The sequence below is a fragment of the Microchirus variegatus genome (genome assembly GCF_963457635.1).
Source record: "Microchirus variegatus genome assembly, chromosome: 21".
Lineage (NCBI taxonomy): Eukaryota > Metazoa > Chordata > Actinopteri > Pleuronectiformes > Soleidae > Microchirus > Microchirus variegatus.
Window position 1 is genome coordinate 20,465,382 of NC_139822.1, and position 15,629 is coordinate 20,481,010.

General features: G+C 48.6%; 2 protein-coding genes across 2 annotated transcripts in view; both read right to left on the reverse strand.

Annotated features, from left to right (window-relative positions):
- Positions 1-1,754: 1,754 nt before the first annotated feature.
- kcnq2b (potassium voltage-gated channel, KQT-like subfamily, member 2b) lies at positions 1,755-12,965 on the reverse strand (the record flags this gene model as incomplete). Its single annotated transcript, XM_083908106.1, has 20 exons — positions 1,755-2,382; positions 2,456-2,631; positions 2,714-2,834; positions 2,946-3,077; positions 3,333-3,371; positions 3,517-3,625; positions 3,993-4,040; positions 5,511-5,747; positions 5,970-6,049; positions 6,309-6,338; positions 6,429-6,497; positions 7,149-7,243; positions 7,496-7,591; positions 8,264-8,374; positions 8,650-8,775; positions 9,991-10,166; positions 11,267-11,393; positions 11,467-11,557; positions 11,973-12,123; positions 12,833-12,965. The coding sequence occupies 20 exons, from the start codon at positions 12,963-12,965 to the stop codon at positions 1,755-1,757; spliced, it is 2,775 nt and encodes a 924-aa protein (XP_083764232.1).
- A 553-nt stretch (positions 12,966-13,518) lies between these two features.
- The window catches only part of ctsa (cathepsin A), a gene marked incomplete at its 5' end in the record, with an annotated part of 11,850 nt that continues 9,739 nt past the window's right edge, over positions 13,519-15,629 (reverse strand). The window contains 12 exon segments of the mRNA XM_083908107.1: positions 13,519-13,720; positions 13,804-13,905; positions 14,014-14,103; positions 14,221-14,296; positions 14,390-14,416; positions 14,418-14,536; positions 14,605-14,683; positions 14,763-14,854; positions 14,931-15,107; positions 15,183-15,338; positions 15,424-15,510; positions 15,593-15,620. Of these exon segments, the coding sequence (XP_083764233.1) occupies positions 13,637-13,720; positions 13,804-13,905; positions 14,014-14,103; positions 14,221-14,296; positions 14,390-14,416; positions 14,418-14,536; positions 14,605-14,683; positions 14,763-14,854; positions 14,931-15,107; positions 15,183-15,338; positions 15,424-15,510; positions 15,593-15,620 (1,117 nt within the window).

Consider the following 15,629-nt stretch of genomic DNA (forward strand, 5'->3'; position numbering starts at 1 on the left):
ATCACCATCATCATCATCATCATCATCATCACTATAATCATCATCATCATCATCAGTATGAGGGCCAGTACCACGATCAGCTGCACACCGGAAGTGTCACGTCGAGCCTAAAGCTAAGTCACGGTGACGTTAGCCACTGAAGCTAACGAAAGCCATGCAGCTAATCACAGACACGTGTGACGTCAGCAGCGGTAGTTTCCGGTTGTTATTTCTCACCTTTCGTCAGGAACAGAAACAGGAAGTGATTAAAAGTCCTCCGTGTGGAGATGCTCACATGCTAAAGCTAACGCTCTGTGCTGCGTGTGTGTGTGTGTGCGTTACGTCCGGGCTGTAACCAAGGCAACGGCCAGAGTCTTAAAGGGCCAGCAGCGCTTCCTCCTCAGCCAACTTCAGCTTCCGGTCTTGGATTTGTGATGAAGAGGTTCCTGTTATAAAATATACTTTTTTATTATATTACTTCAGTAAAAGTCTTAAAGTTTATGACTTTAAATTCAGTTGAGTTTTATTTGTATAGAATCATCACAAACATGATCTCAGGTCTGATCACAGAGAAACACAGTGAGCGAACACCAGGGGGCAGTGTCTCTATTTCCTGTTCCTGTCAGTACTAATGCTGAAGGTTTCAAACAGACTTGAACATTTAGTCAGGTGTTTAGAGGATAATGAGTTTAAAAAGTTACAGCTGATCAAAGACTGTTATTGATCAATAACTGTGTCATCTGCATAAATATCACTAAAGTCAAAGGTAACGTTTGTTTGTCAGATAAATGTGATTTAAACCAGCAGGGGGCAGCACCTGTGATCGTCTGCAGGAGAACGTCATGATCAATGGTTTCTGATGAGATGATCTGAGGTTACTCACTTTAACTAGTGCTGTTTCTGTGATGATGTCATCGAAAACCTATGATGTCATCGAAAACCTGACTGAACCTCTTCAAACACTCTTGTTCTCCAGGTTTTAAACCTTTTCTACAAATTCTTTCCTAAAGAACCAAACGTCACTGTTTCACCTTTTATTGACGTGGAATCACAGACAAAACAAGAGAAACGACTTATTTTATTCCTTTGTTTGAACATTGATACAGAATTAGATAAAGAAACACTTTAAACACAATATTAAAGTCAGAGTATAGATTTAATACAAGCAAACAATGACATGTGGGCGTGTCATAGTGGTGAACCAATAAGATGTGGGCGTGTCATAGTGGTGAACCAATGGCATGTGGGCGTGTCATAGTGGTGAACCAATGGCATGTGGGCGTGTCACAGTGGTGAACCAATGAGATGTGGGCGTGTCACAGTGGTGAACCAATGAGATGTGGGCATGTCACAGTGGTGAACCAATGAGATGTGGGCGTGTCATAGTGGTGAACCAATGGCATGTGGGCGTGTCACAGTGGTGAACCAATGAGATGTGGGCATGTCACAGTGGTGAACCAATGAGATGTGGGCGTGTCATAGAGGTGAACCAATGAGATGTGGGCGTGTCATAGAGGTGAACCAATGAGATGTGGGCGTGTCATAGTGGTGAACCAATGAGATGTGGGCGTGTCAAAGTGGTGAACCAATGAGATGTGGGCGTGTCATGGTGGCAAACCAATCAGACTCAGATACAGTGCAGACACCTCTGTGTTCCCATGATGCTTTGCTCTAAAGCTGGTGTTAAACTCTTCTTCTCCTGATAATGTGCTGCAGACAGTGCGACGCTGCCCTCTACAGTTGACAGTAGACAGTTCTTCACGTCCAGCGCTGGTTCAGTCCTTCTTGGTTCTGGTCCAAACCTGGTCTGAGTGAGGTGAAGGGGCGCAGAGCTCCGAGTCGGAGTCGGACTCGCCCTCAGCGATGTACGGACGTACGGCGGCGCAGAGCGTGGCTCCGCCCCCTGCTCTGTTGTAGTAGCTGCTGTTGAGGAAGTCCATGTTCTCTCTGGACTGTGAGATGGAGAACCCGCTGAAGGAACGCTCCAGCTCCTCGTGGTCCACTGACGGGATGGAGACGGACGTGTCGCTGTCCACCTTCACCTCCTCGCCCGCCCCTCCCCCTGCCCCTCCCCCTGCGCTCCCATTGGCTGCCTCGCCTCCTCGCTCCGCCCCCCCTCGCTCTCCGGTGCTCTGACGGTTGGATCGGTTCCCGCCGTGTCTCTCTCCAGCCGGAGGAGGTGGGAGTCGAACCAGAGACCCGTCTCCCACCGGACTCGGCGTGTTGCCGTGGCTACACTGAGAGGGGGGCGGAGCCTGTTGAGGCAGCTGGGAGCTAATAGGCTGCCAGGAGGTGGAGGGTGGGCATGTGGGGGCGCTGTAGTTCCTGTGTCCGGTGGAGCTGCTGGAGCGAACCATCTTCATCCCAGAGCGAATCTTCTCCACATGGTCGCCAGGCAACGGCCTACATAAACAACAACATCAAACAAACAAATACACAACAAGGTGTAAACAACAACAACATGATAAACAACAACACTGACTGTAGGTTTTTGGACTGGTTTTTGTCCAGCTGGTCCACAGGACTGTGGTAGGGCGGAGCTGGATCCGGCTCCTTGGATCCAAAGTAGGCGTCGGTTTCAGCCTGAGGAATTCCCATTCTCTGGATGTAGATGTTCACCAGGAAGTCCAACTTCCGCTCCATGGACAGAACCTACAGAGGACCGAGAGTCAGAGACGAAGGCGTGTCTTCGAGAGACATCATTAAAGACGTGATGACATCATGACGACATCACCTGCTTCTCCACCTTCCCCAGACGTCCCATCATGCTCGGGTCATCAGGAAGCTCCTCGCTGGACGCTTTGGGACGGTCTTTGTCCGTGATGGGCGTCCCTCTGCCAACAATCTGGTCCACTCTGTGGAGACAAAAGAGGACACAGTGTCTCTGCTCTCTATAAAGGACCACACATCAGTCATCCAGAGGTCAGAGGTCAGAGGTCAGGGGTCAGGGGTCAGAGGTCAGGTACCTGGACTGCAGGTTCTTGATGCGTGCTAACATGTCCAGGTGTCCTGCTGAGTACTGCTCGATCACGTCCATCACGTCGTAAGGACGAAGACTCTCCTTGAACTTCCTCTTTGAAACCATGAAGCGCATGATGCTGCGACACAACAGACACAGTCACTGACCGCTGCCCCCTGCTGGTCTCCATCAAACTGACACTTCCAACAGTCATGGAAATCATCTATTTACAAACTGACACTGATGCAGTCAGAATCTGATTCTGGATCAAGGACATTTAAGTTCAGAGAAGAAGAAGAAGTTCTTACCTCACAACAAAACAACAAAACAACAAAACAACAAAACAACAGAAAGAGTGAAAGACAAAAGGATGAAGCGAACTACAACATCTCACTAATGGGTCTTACCCCACAGCTGATGGTGACCTTTGACCCTGGACACAAACCAATAAAAACAAAACAATAATGAATCATAAACAGCAAACAAAGGTGAGTGAAGCTAAAACTGAACCATGAGTCGATAAACAAACAAAAAAACAAGATCATTTCTCTGATTCAACAAAATAAAAGCTTTGATACCAGATGGCTCTGATGGTGACCTTTAACCCCGGCGTCAGGTCCTGAGGGACGAACTCACAGTGGCAGCTCTTGTTGTCGTCAGCCATGTCTTCTCCTGGAAGACTCGCATCTGAAAGAACCACAGCGCCACCAACCTGAAGCACTCGACACTGCAGCACTGCAAACATCTGGACCAGGTCCAAACATCTGGACTGGATCCAAACATCTGGACCAGGTCCAAACATCTGGACCGGGTTTAAACATCTGGACCAGGTCCAAACATCTGGGCCAAACCTCTGGACCAGGTCTAAACATCTGGACCGGGTCTAAACATCTGGACCAGGTCCAAACATGCGCCCCGGGGACCTGGACTTTAGACCATCCCTCTTCTTCTTTGAGGTCCAGTTGACCCAGAACCAGACCTCCACAGCAACAAACTGTGTACACTAATGTGTGTGTGTGTGTGTGTGTGTGTGTGTGTGTGTGTGTGTGCTGACCTGGTGAGCTCTTCTGTCTGAACTCTTCGTCCTGCATCTCTATCAGCACTGAAGGAGGAGAGAGAGGACAAAGACCATCATCATCATCATCATCATTCTGATCCAGTATAAACAGTCTGATCCAGTTTAAACAGTCTGATCCAGTATAAACAGTCTGATCCAGTCTAAACAGTCTGATCCAGTTTAAACAGTCTGATCCAGTATAAACAGTCTGATCCAGTTTAAACAGTCTGATCCAGTTTAAACAGTCTGATCCAGTTTAAACAGTCTGATCCAGTTTAAACAGTCTGATCCAGTATAAACAGTCTGATCCAGTCTAAACAGTCTGATCCAGTTTAAACAGTCTGATCCAGTATAAACAGTCTGATCCAGTTTAAACAGTCTTATCCAGTCTAAACAGTCTGATCCAGTTTAAACAGTCTGATCCAGTTTAAACAGTCTGATCCAGTCTAAACAGTCTGATCCAGTTTAAACAGTCTGATCCAGTTTAAACAGTCTGATCCAGTTTAAACAGTCTTATCCAGTTTAAACAGTCTGATCCAGTTTAAACAGTCTGATCCAGTATAAACAGTCTGATCCAGTTTGATCCAGTATAAACAGTCTGATCCAGTCTAAACAGTCTGATCCAGTTTAAACAGTCTGATCCAGTTTAAACAGTCTTATCCAGTTTAAACAGTCTGATCCAGTTTGATCCAGTATAAACAGTCTGATCCAGTCTAAACAGTCTGATCCAGTTTAAACAGTCTGATCCAGTTTAAACAGTCTGATCCAGTCTAAACAGTCGGATCCAGTTTAAACAGTCTGATCCAGTATAAACAGTCTGATCCAGTTTAAACAGTCTGATCCAGTATAAACAGTCTGATCCAGTTTAAACAGTCTGATCCAGTATAAACAGTCTGATCCAGTTTAAACAGTCTGATCCAGTATAAACAGTCTGATCCAGTCTGATCCATTATAAACAGTCTGATCCAGTATAAACAGTCTGATCCAGTTTAAACCAGATGATGAGACTTTGTTTCCTCCTCCTCTTCCTCACTTCTCGGCTCCTTTAAATCCTGACTCATCTTTGATTATTATTTGATCTCCTCGATCATAATCAATCGATTGATCGGGTCTTACATCACCAGGTCGGGTCTGGCATTGGTTCAGGTCTGGCTTTGGAAACTGGACCCCTCAGGACTGTGGAGATCTAAACCTGATTAAACTGTTACCTGTGTTTGTCAGACCTGAACATGAGTCCTGAACCACAAGACCTGGACATGAGTCCTGAACCACAAGACCTGGACATGAGTCCTGAACCACAAGTGAACTGAGGAAAACCATAGCCTCTATATTTAGATACAGAGTGTGTTTTAGTTGCAGTACAGAAAGTGACCACTGGGACAGAGAGTAAGTGTATTAGTTCAGTGATGACTGAGGTCCTCTCTGGAGTCTGGGTCCAGGACTGACCTCCAGAGAACGAGGTCCTCTGTGGAGTCTGGGTCCAGGTTCTCCTTGGCTGTGATTGGCTGATCTTACCCTCAGAGTTCTGTCTTGAAGCAGCTCCTCTGATCCTGAACGCCTGTCGACTTCGACTTCGTTCCCCAAAGCTCCAGCTCTTTGGAACCTTACTGGGACTGTCCTCCTGACATGGCTCCACACTGGGAGACCGTCTCAGGGTCTGGACTCCTGCTGGACCTCCAGGACCAGGACCAGGACCAGGACCAGGACCAGGACCAGGACCAGGACCAGGACCAGGACCAACAGATGGAACCACTGCAGAAACGAATCATTAAAATAAAGACAAAGCAGAATCACAGCGTCATGACGACAGGACAATGAATCATTTACATATCATGAATATTCATCACATTCATTACATTTAGTGACAGAAGTTTGTGATCGTGTGATTGTGTCTGTGATCGTGTGATTGTGTCTGTGATCGTGTGATTGTGTCTGTGATCGTGTGATTGTGTCTGTGATGATGTCCTCACTCACCGTTCTGTGGAGAACCTTTTCCTTTTGTTCCTGAACTTCGGGGCGATGAAAAAACTCTCTCCTTCAGACTGACTTTATGACTGAAGACAGACAGGTTAGAGAAAGACAGACAGGTTAGAGACAGACAGACAGGTTAGAGACAGACAGACAGGTTAGAGACGTCTTTTTCCCTTTAATGCTCGAGGTGTCTTTCAGAGGTTAGCTGACTCTGATGAACAGGAGGTCAGAGGTCACTGAGGTCAGAGGTCTCTGAGGTCAGAGGTCACTGACACAGAGGTCAGAGGTCACAGAGGTCAGAGGTCACTGAGGTCAGAGGTCAGGACAGAAGTGGACACTAACCTTGGAGACTGTTCAGGCTGGACGTCTTTCCTGAAGAGGACAGAGAGCGTCACACAGGTTACATCTGTATCATGAAGTATTTGATGAAGTACTCGTAGTACTCTGTGTGTGTACTTGTACCTGAAAGAGAGTCCTGACTTGTTCTTGAGGTTCCTCAGTAAATCCAGCTGATTGAGAGGAGGAATCAGCCTGAAGACACAGACACACAGTGTGAGGACACTCCAGTCCACTAGGTGGCAGAGTCTGGTCCTGGTTGTGTTTCTCTCCACTGCCCCCTAGTGTTTGCTCACTGTGTGAACTGTGTCCATGACGTGGTCTCTGTACTGACCTGAGGTCAGAGTTCAAATTGACCTGAAGATCTCACTGAGGTTTATTTGTTTGTGTTTACATTTACCTCCAGTGTTTGTAAACATGTAAATATGATGATGAAGATGATGATGATGATGAAGATGAATATGATGATGAAGATGAAGATGAAGATGATGGTGATGATGATGAAGATGAATATGATGATGAAGATGAGGATGAAGATGAAGATGAAGATGAAGATGATGGTGATGATGATGATGATGGTGATGATGATGATGATGGTGATGGTGATGATGATGATGATGATGATGGTGATGATGATGATGATGATGTAGATGATGATGATGATGATGGTGATGGTGATGATGATGATGATGGTGATGATGATGATGATGATGTAGATGATGATGATGATGATGATGATGATGATGAAGATGATGATGATGATGATGATGATGATGATGATGATGATGAAGATGATGATGATGATGATGATGAAGATGATGATGATGATGATGATGATGATGTCACCTGTACATGGGCACAGACACCGTCCTCTCGTAATAATCCCACGTTGACGACAGATCAGTTCGGCTCAGATTTGTGGCGTAAACTCTCCACGCTGCCTGCACACACACACACACACACACACACACACACACACACACACACACACCACTGTTTCCATGGAAACAACAAGGAATATTCTGCTCTTTCAAAGTAAAAGCCCATGTGTGAAAACATGACATCACTGTTCACATCAGCACTGCATTCAATCTGGATCAGATCCAGGATCAGACTGTGTGATGATGGTCAGTGCAGCTCACCTGTGATGACATCACTGCAGTGCAGACTGTGATGTCACAGTCTCAGCTCACCTGTATGAGTCCAGCTGCTGGGTTCCGTCTCTTCTCAAAGTGTTTCTGTCTGTGCTGCTCCTGAACCTTCAGAGCAAAACCAGAACCAAGGATCCCCTGAGGACAGAAGAGAGCAGGTGACCTCTGGTGACCTCTGATGACCTCATGAGACCTCATGTGACCTCATGTGACCCATGGAGAAGCTCAGGTGACCTCAGATGACCTCATGAGTCCTCAGGTGACCTCAGGAGACCTCAGGAGACCTCAGGTGACCTCAGGTGACCTCAGGTGACCTCAGGAGTCCTCAGGTGACCTCAGGTGACCTCAGGAGACCTCAGGAGACCTCAGGTGACCTCAGGTGACCTCAGGTGACCTCAGGAGTCCTCAGGTGACCTCAGGAGACCTCAGGAGACCTCAGGTGACCTCAGGAGACCTCAGGTGACCTCTGGAGACCTCAGGTGACCTCAGGTGACCTCAGGTGACCTCAGGAGACCTCAGGTGACCTCAGGAGACCTCAGGAGACCTCTGGAGACCTCAGGTGACCTCAGGTGACCTCAGGTGACCTCAGGTGACCTCAGGTGACCTCTGGAGACCTCTGGAGACCTCAGGAGACCTCAGGTGACCTCAGGAGACCTCATGAGTCCTCAGGTGACCTCAGGTGACCTTAGGTGACCTCAGGTGACCTCAGGAGACCTCAGGTGACCTCTGGAGACCTCAGGTGACCTCAGGAGACCTCAGGTGACCTCAGGTGACCTCATGAGTCCTCAGGTGACCTCAGGAGAAGCTCACCGCGGGCAGAGCGAAGAATGAAACTCCAATCAGAGTGAAGGTGGCAGCCAGAAGACGACCGTTCCAGGTGATGGGAAACTTATCTCCATAACCAATGGTTGTCAAGGTGATCTGAAAAAAACAATACAGGAAGACAGGTGAGTCACACACACACACACAACACACACACAAGTGAACACAAACACAAGTGTGTGAGTGTGTGTGTGTGTGTGTGTGTGTGTGTGTGTGTATGTGTGTGTATGTGTGTGAGTGTGTGTGTGTATGTGTGTGTATGTGTGTGAGTGTGTGTGTGTATGTGTGTGTATGTGTGTGAGTGTGTGTGTGTGTGTGTGTGGGGGTGTGTGTGTGGGGGTGTGTGTGTGTGTGTGTGTGTGTGTCAGTCTTACCAGTCCCCACCAGAGGGCGTCAGCGTACGTCTCAAACTGAGCGTTATCTTCTTTTTCTGCCAAATAAACAAGGAAACTTGCCAGGATGAGACACAGGAAACCGATGTACCAGGCTGTGATCAGCTCCTGAGAACACAGAGAGGGTTCTTCAGAGAACAGAGAGGGTTCTTCAGAGAACAGAGAGGGTTCTTCAGAGAACAGAGAGGGTTCTTCAGAGAACAGAGAGGGTTCTAACAGAGAGGGTTCTTCAGAGAACAGAGAGGGTTCTTCAGAGAACAGAGAGGGTTCTTCAGAGAACAGAGAGGGTTCTTCAGAGAACAGAGAGGGTTCTGCAGAGAACAGAGAGGGTTCTTCAGAGAACAGAGAGGGTTCTAACAGAGAGGGTTCTTCAGAGAACAGAGAGGGTTCTAACAGAGAGGGTTCTTCAGAGAACAGAGAGGGTTCTTCAGACAACCTGGATTATCTGTAGACCACAGTCATGAAGTCATGAAGAACAATAATAAAATAGTCCAGATGAATCTCTGAACCCTTTAAACCAACAGCCTTTTGACTCCTCCAGGTATATTTTAGTAGAAATGTATACTGTATTTGTGGGCGTGGCCTACATCAGCAAAAACCTGCAGCACAGTTAGCAGATAGCTGGAAGCTAACTAGCTGCAAGGTTCCTCTGCTCTGATGATCCATCACACTTCTACAGAAGATCACTGCAGACTAAGGTTCACAGTTAGAAGAGAACTATGGAAATGACCTGCATGCTAACACAAGGCTAACTAGCGCCAACAGGACTGCTGAGCATCACAAAGACTGTGTAACTGATATATCCGTCCTCCTTAGAACTCTCTGGAGACAAAGTCTAAGAATAAATCTCTTCCCTGTGAATGTTCTGCTTCATCATCATTGTTCTCTTTAACGCCTGCAGAGAAACCAGCTAACAGCTAACGCTAACAGCTAAAGGGAAGACGAGCAACAACCAAGTAAGGTCATCAGGACACACTGTGGGCGTAAACCACTGATCCAGCAGGGGGCGTCTCACCTTACTGTGGGCGTAAACCACTGATCCAGCAGGGGGCGTCTCACCTTACTGTGGGCGTAAACCACTGATCCAGCAGGGGGCGTCTCACCTTACTGTGGGCGTAAACCACTGATCCAGCAGGGGGCGTCTCACCTTACTGTGGGCGTAAACCACTGATCCAGCAGGGGGCGTCTCACCTTACTGTGGGCGTAAACCACTGATCCAGCAGGGGGCGTCTCACCTTACTGTGGGCGTAAACCACTGATCCAGCAGGGGGCGTCTCACCTTACTGTGGGCGTAAACCACTGATCCAGCAGGGGGCGTCTCACCTTACTGTGGGCGTAAACCACTGATCCCAGCAGCTTCCAGGTTCCTCCTCTTCGATCCATACGGATCATCCTCAGGATCTGAAGGAACCGAAGAGAACGAATCGCTGACGTAGCAAAGACGTTTCCCTGAGTCCCAGCAGCCAAGACTGAGATGGAGGCTATCAGCACCATGATGTCTGAGAGACAGACAGGTCAGAGAGACAGACAGGTGAGTGAGAGACAGACAGGTCAGAGAGACAGACAGGTCAGAGAGAGAGAGACAGACAGACAGGTCAGAGAGACAGAGACAGGCCAGAGAGACAGACAGGTGAGAGAGAGAGACAGGCAGACGAGTCAGAGAGAGACAGACAGGTGCACAGACAGACAGGTGCACTGACCTATGACACAGACAGACAGACAGGTACAGACAGGTGCAGACAGACAAGTGCACTGACCTATGACACAGACAGACAGGTGCAGCCAGACAGGTGCACTGACCTATGACACAGACAGACAGACAGGTACAGACAGGTGCAGACAGACAGGTGCACTGACCTATGACACAGACAGACAGGTGCACAGACAGACAGGTGCACTGACCTATGACACAGACAGGTGCACAGACAGACAGGTGCACTGACCTATGACACAGACAGGTGCACAGACAGACAGGTGCACTGACCTATGACACAGACAGGTGCACAGACAGACAGGTGCACTGACAGACAGGTGCACTGACCTATGACACAGACAGGTGCACAGACAGACAGGTGCACAGACAGACAGGTGCACTGACCTATGACACAGACAGGTGCACAGACAGACAGGTGCACTGACCTATGACACAGACAGGTGCAGACAGACAGGTGCACAGACAGACAGGTGCACTGACCTATGACACAGACAGGTGCAGACAGACAGGTGCACAGACAGACAGGTGCACTGACCTATGACACAGACAGGTGCACAGACAGACAGGTGCACTGACCTATGACACAGACAGGTGCAGACAGACAGGTGCACAGACAGACAGGTGCACTGACCTATGACACAGACAGGTGCACAGACAGACAGGTGCACAGACAGACAGGTGCACTGACCTATGACACAGACAGGTGCAGACAGACAGGTGCACAGACAGACAGGTGCACTGACCTATGACACAGACAGGTGCAGACAGACAGGTGCACAGACAGACAGGTGCACTGACCTATGACACAGACAGGTGCAGACAGACAGGTGCACAGACAGACAGGTGCACAGACAGACAGGTGCACAGACAGACAGGTGCACTGACCTATGACACAGAAAGGTTTCCTAGCAAACTTCAGTCGTCCTCTCCATCCTCTGTATCTACAGCAACATCCTGCAGCCCAGATCCTCACTATGTACTCAACACCAAACACCACGATGGTCACCACCTCCTGTTCAGGGGTCAGAGGTCAGAGGTCACACATCACAGGTCACACATCAGAGGTCAGAGGTCAAAGGTCATACCAGGATGTAGAGAGCGTCTTCTGAACTCTTCTCATATTCTTTGATGGTGGAGAAAACAGAAAGAACGAGGCAGGAGAAGACCAACAGGAACCTGAGGACACAAGGAGACAAGGAGAGAGGACACAAGGACACAAGGACATGAGGACACAAGGAGAAAGGACATGAGGACAGAAGACAGAGGACAGGTGTTTACACGTAGGCGTGGTAGATGAAGGACAGAGGACAGAGGACACAGAGGACACAGAGGACAGAGGACAGAGGACACAGAGGACAGAGGACACAGAGGACAGAGGACACAGAGGACAGACAGGTGTTTACACATAGGCGTGGTAGATGAAGGACAGAGGACAGAGGACACAGAGGACACAGAGGACAGAGGACACAGTGGACAGAGGACACAGAGGACAGACAGGTGTTTACACGTAGGCGTGGTAGATGAAGGACAGAGGACAGAGACGACAGAGAGGACAGTGGACAGAGGACACAGAGGACAGACAGGTGTTTACACATAGGCGTGGTAGATGAAGGCCCATCCTCTCGGTCTCTCCAGGACGTTGTAGAGAAAGTTCTGCAGTCGCCTGTAGAGGGCGTTTCTTTTAGGAGGACGTTTTCCTCCAGAGACGCTGCTGCGCTGACGTCGAGGCCCCTCGTCCACACCTGAGGACAAGGACGAGGACGAGTCTTTTATTGTCTTCATCCACAATCTACATATATATATACACACAGTACATATATACATATATATATATATGTATACACACAGTACATATATACATATATATATATGTATATATATATATGTACTGTATATATATATATATATATATACATACATATAGGGTTACATATAACCCTAACCAGTGTAAATATATGTATATACACACAGTACATATAGACATGTATATATACAGGAGTATATATACGTGTGTATATATGTATATATACACAGGCGTATACACGTGTATGTATATATAGGGTTATGATTATATATTATATATAGGTTATGTATACATATATGTATATATACACGTGTATATATGTATAAAATCCATGAAACTTTTGATAATGACACACACACACACACACACACACACACACACACACACACACACACACACACACACACACACACACACACACACACACACACACTCTCTCTCTCTCACGCACACACACACACGCACACACACTCTCTCTCTCTCTCACACACACACAGACGCACACACACACACACACACTCTCGCTCTCTCACGCACACACACACGCACGCACGCACGCACACACACACTCTCTCTCTCTCTCTCACACGCACAGACGCACACACACACACACACACACACACACACACACACACTGCGGTGTTTACCTGATATGAGCAGAGCTCCGTCTCTGCTGGACTCTGTCCCGCCTCCTTCCAGACCAACGAAGCCGACCTTCAGCTTCTTCTGATCGGCCTGAGCTCCGGGGAAAACCCCGCCGTTCCGTGATTTCTGAACCATGACCGAGATTCACCGAGAATCACACCGGACACCGAGCACCGAGGCCGGGGAGACCGGACACGAGCATCCCTGATCCCTGCAGCTGCTGCTGGAGGAGGAGGAGGAGGAGGAGCTAAGGAGGAGGAGGAGGAGGAGTCAGGACTCTGATCAGCAGCTTCTTCTGCCCCCGCACACAGAAAACTAAATGACGTCACTAATATCCATATCTATCGATAGATATATCTGTCTCTAAACTGTCTGTGAATATATATATATATATATATTTATATATTTAAATTTATATATAAGTATATATAAACATCATACATCTGTATAAATAAATATATATAAATGTATATTCATATTTATATAAATAAATATATAAGTATATATATATATATATATAAACATCATACAGATGTAGGGATGAGAATTCCTCTGCATTGACAGAGACACAGCGCCCCCTGCAGCACAAACACAGAACACGTCTTTCATGCTTCATGTTCACAGAACATGGAAAACAAACAATCAATACATTTGATCAGCTGATTCCTCGAGGACACAGGAGACAGACCACATTCAAAAGAAACTTTATTGACACATTAAGACAAATACAAACAATCATCAGTCGCTAGGAAACAGGAGGCAGCTGTGCTGATTGGCCGGCAGTGAAAGAGGTCAAAGGTCAGAGGTCAGAAGGGAAGTCTCTTGATGAAGTTGGAGAACATGGTGAAGGCAGCAGCTGGTTTATCTGATGGAACCATGTGACCTGAGCCCTGCAGGAGAGAGAGGTCAGAGGTCAGCTGATGACATCATCATCATCATCATCATCATCATCATCATCATCATGGTGGCTCACCTTGACCGTGATGAAGGTCATGTTGTCAAACTCTTTGACGAAGCCTCCGACCTGACGACCGTCTTGGTCGTCGTAGAACCACGGACGCCGCTGAACGCTCACCTGACAGCAGGTCACAGGACAGGGTCTCAGAGGCCGTTTGTCATCGATCAGTGATTATTGATCAGTGATTATTGATCAGTGAATATTGATCAGTGAACAGGAAGTTACCTGCTGCTGCAGAGACTCCACAAACCACTCGTCTCCCATGAAGTTGCACGCCATGTCCACGTCCCCGTTGTAGATCAGAACACGGTATTTCTGCACAGAGTGGCACACGTTTATTATTAGGCACCGCCCCCTCCACCTGACTGACCAATCAGGAGGCTCGGTGACCAGTGATGAGGTCAGAGGTCATGTGATGTAAAGGTCACTGACCAGAGCAGCGAGCAGCTTCTCGTACTGTTTCTTCACGTCCATGAAGAGTCGGCCGTAGTTAAGGTTCACCTCAGAACTGAGGAGACAAGCAGAGGGGGCGTGTCAGCAGGGGGGCGTGTCCACACGGGGGGGGGGGGGGCGTGTCCACAGGGTGAGCTCAGGTGTTTACCTGCAGATGGTCCAGTAGAGGCGTCGGGCTGATGTGCAGAGCGTCTCTGACGTACGGGTTGTTGAGGTAGAGGGTGGAGGGGGTGGAGTTAGTGCAGGGCGGGTCCAGACGCAGCGACAGGTGAACCGACGCCAGGCCTCGTAACTTCTGCACAGTGAGGAGTGACCAGGTGAGGGCGCTGCTGTACAGCCTGACACCTGAGCGTCAACACTCACCTGATTCCACAGCTGAGTCCAGCGGTGGTTGATGAAGGAGTTTCCCAGATCCCTGATCACCAGCTGGTCTTGTTCAACACTGATCAACACATTGATAACAGGAAGTCAACACCTGTGAGGTCACAAACCTGCTGCGGGGGGGCGTGGCCACAGCTCACCTGACTCTCTGAGTGACTCCACCTGGACACGGAGCGTACAGGTTGTACATGTTCAGACCAGAGCTGTAGACGATGGTCTGGACCTCCGACACCTGTGGACGACAGGTTTTTAGTAAACCGCTTCAAAGTGGGTTCAGACCACATGAGCAGGACCAGGTCCAGACTCACACTGGCAGAGCAGTTCTGGTCCTGGTTGTCGTAAAAGTCACACGATCCTTCGCTGCAGCAGAACGTCTGCAGCCGGCTCCACAGTCCACTTCCCAGGAGGCCGTGGTAGTAGGCGAAGAACACCAGGGAGTTGTCGTTCAGCTCGTAACTCGACATCCCGTTTCCCACGGCAACGCCCTAACGACACCGCGGGGTTACCATGGTTACCAACAACAACAAGCCAAACCCAGTGGCTGCAGTACCGGTGTGTACCTGCAGGTTGAGGCTGGCGTCCTCCATCACCCTCTCGGCCAGCGTGGGCACGTAGATTCCTGCGTAACTCTCTCCGGTCAGAAACAGACGGTTAGTGGAGAATTCAGGGAACAGACGGAAGAAATGTTTGAGCGCGAGGTAGTTGTTCATCGACACCTGAGAACACACACACACACACACGCACGCCGTCACGTCATCACCCATCAGCCAATCAGAGCCCAGTTTCAGCAGCGTCACTGACCTCCGTGTCATTGGTGACGTAGTCGCGATCATCAGAGTAGGAAAACCCAACCCCTGCTGGAGACTCCAGGTACAACATGTTAGCGATCTGCGTGGGCAAAAGAGAGAGAGGGAACCAATCAGCAGTGAGGATTCAGTGACCATGTGATCAGGGCGGAGCCATCGCTGACCTTGTTCCAGGAGTGTGGATTGTACTCCAGCGTCACG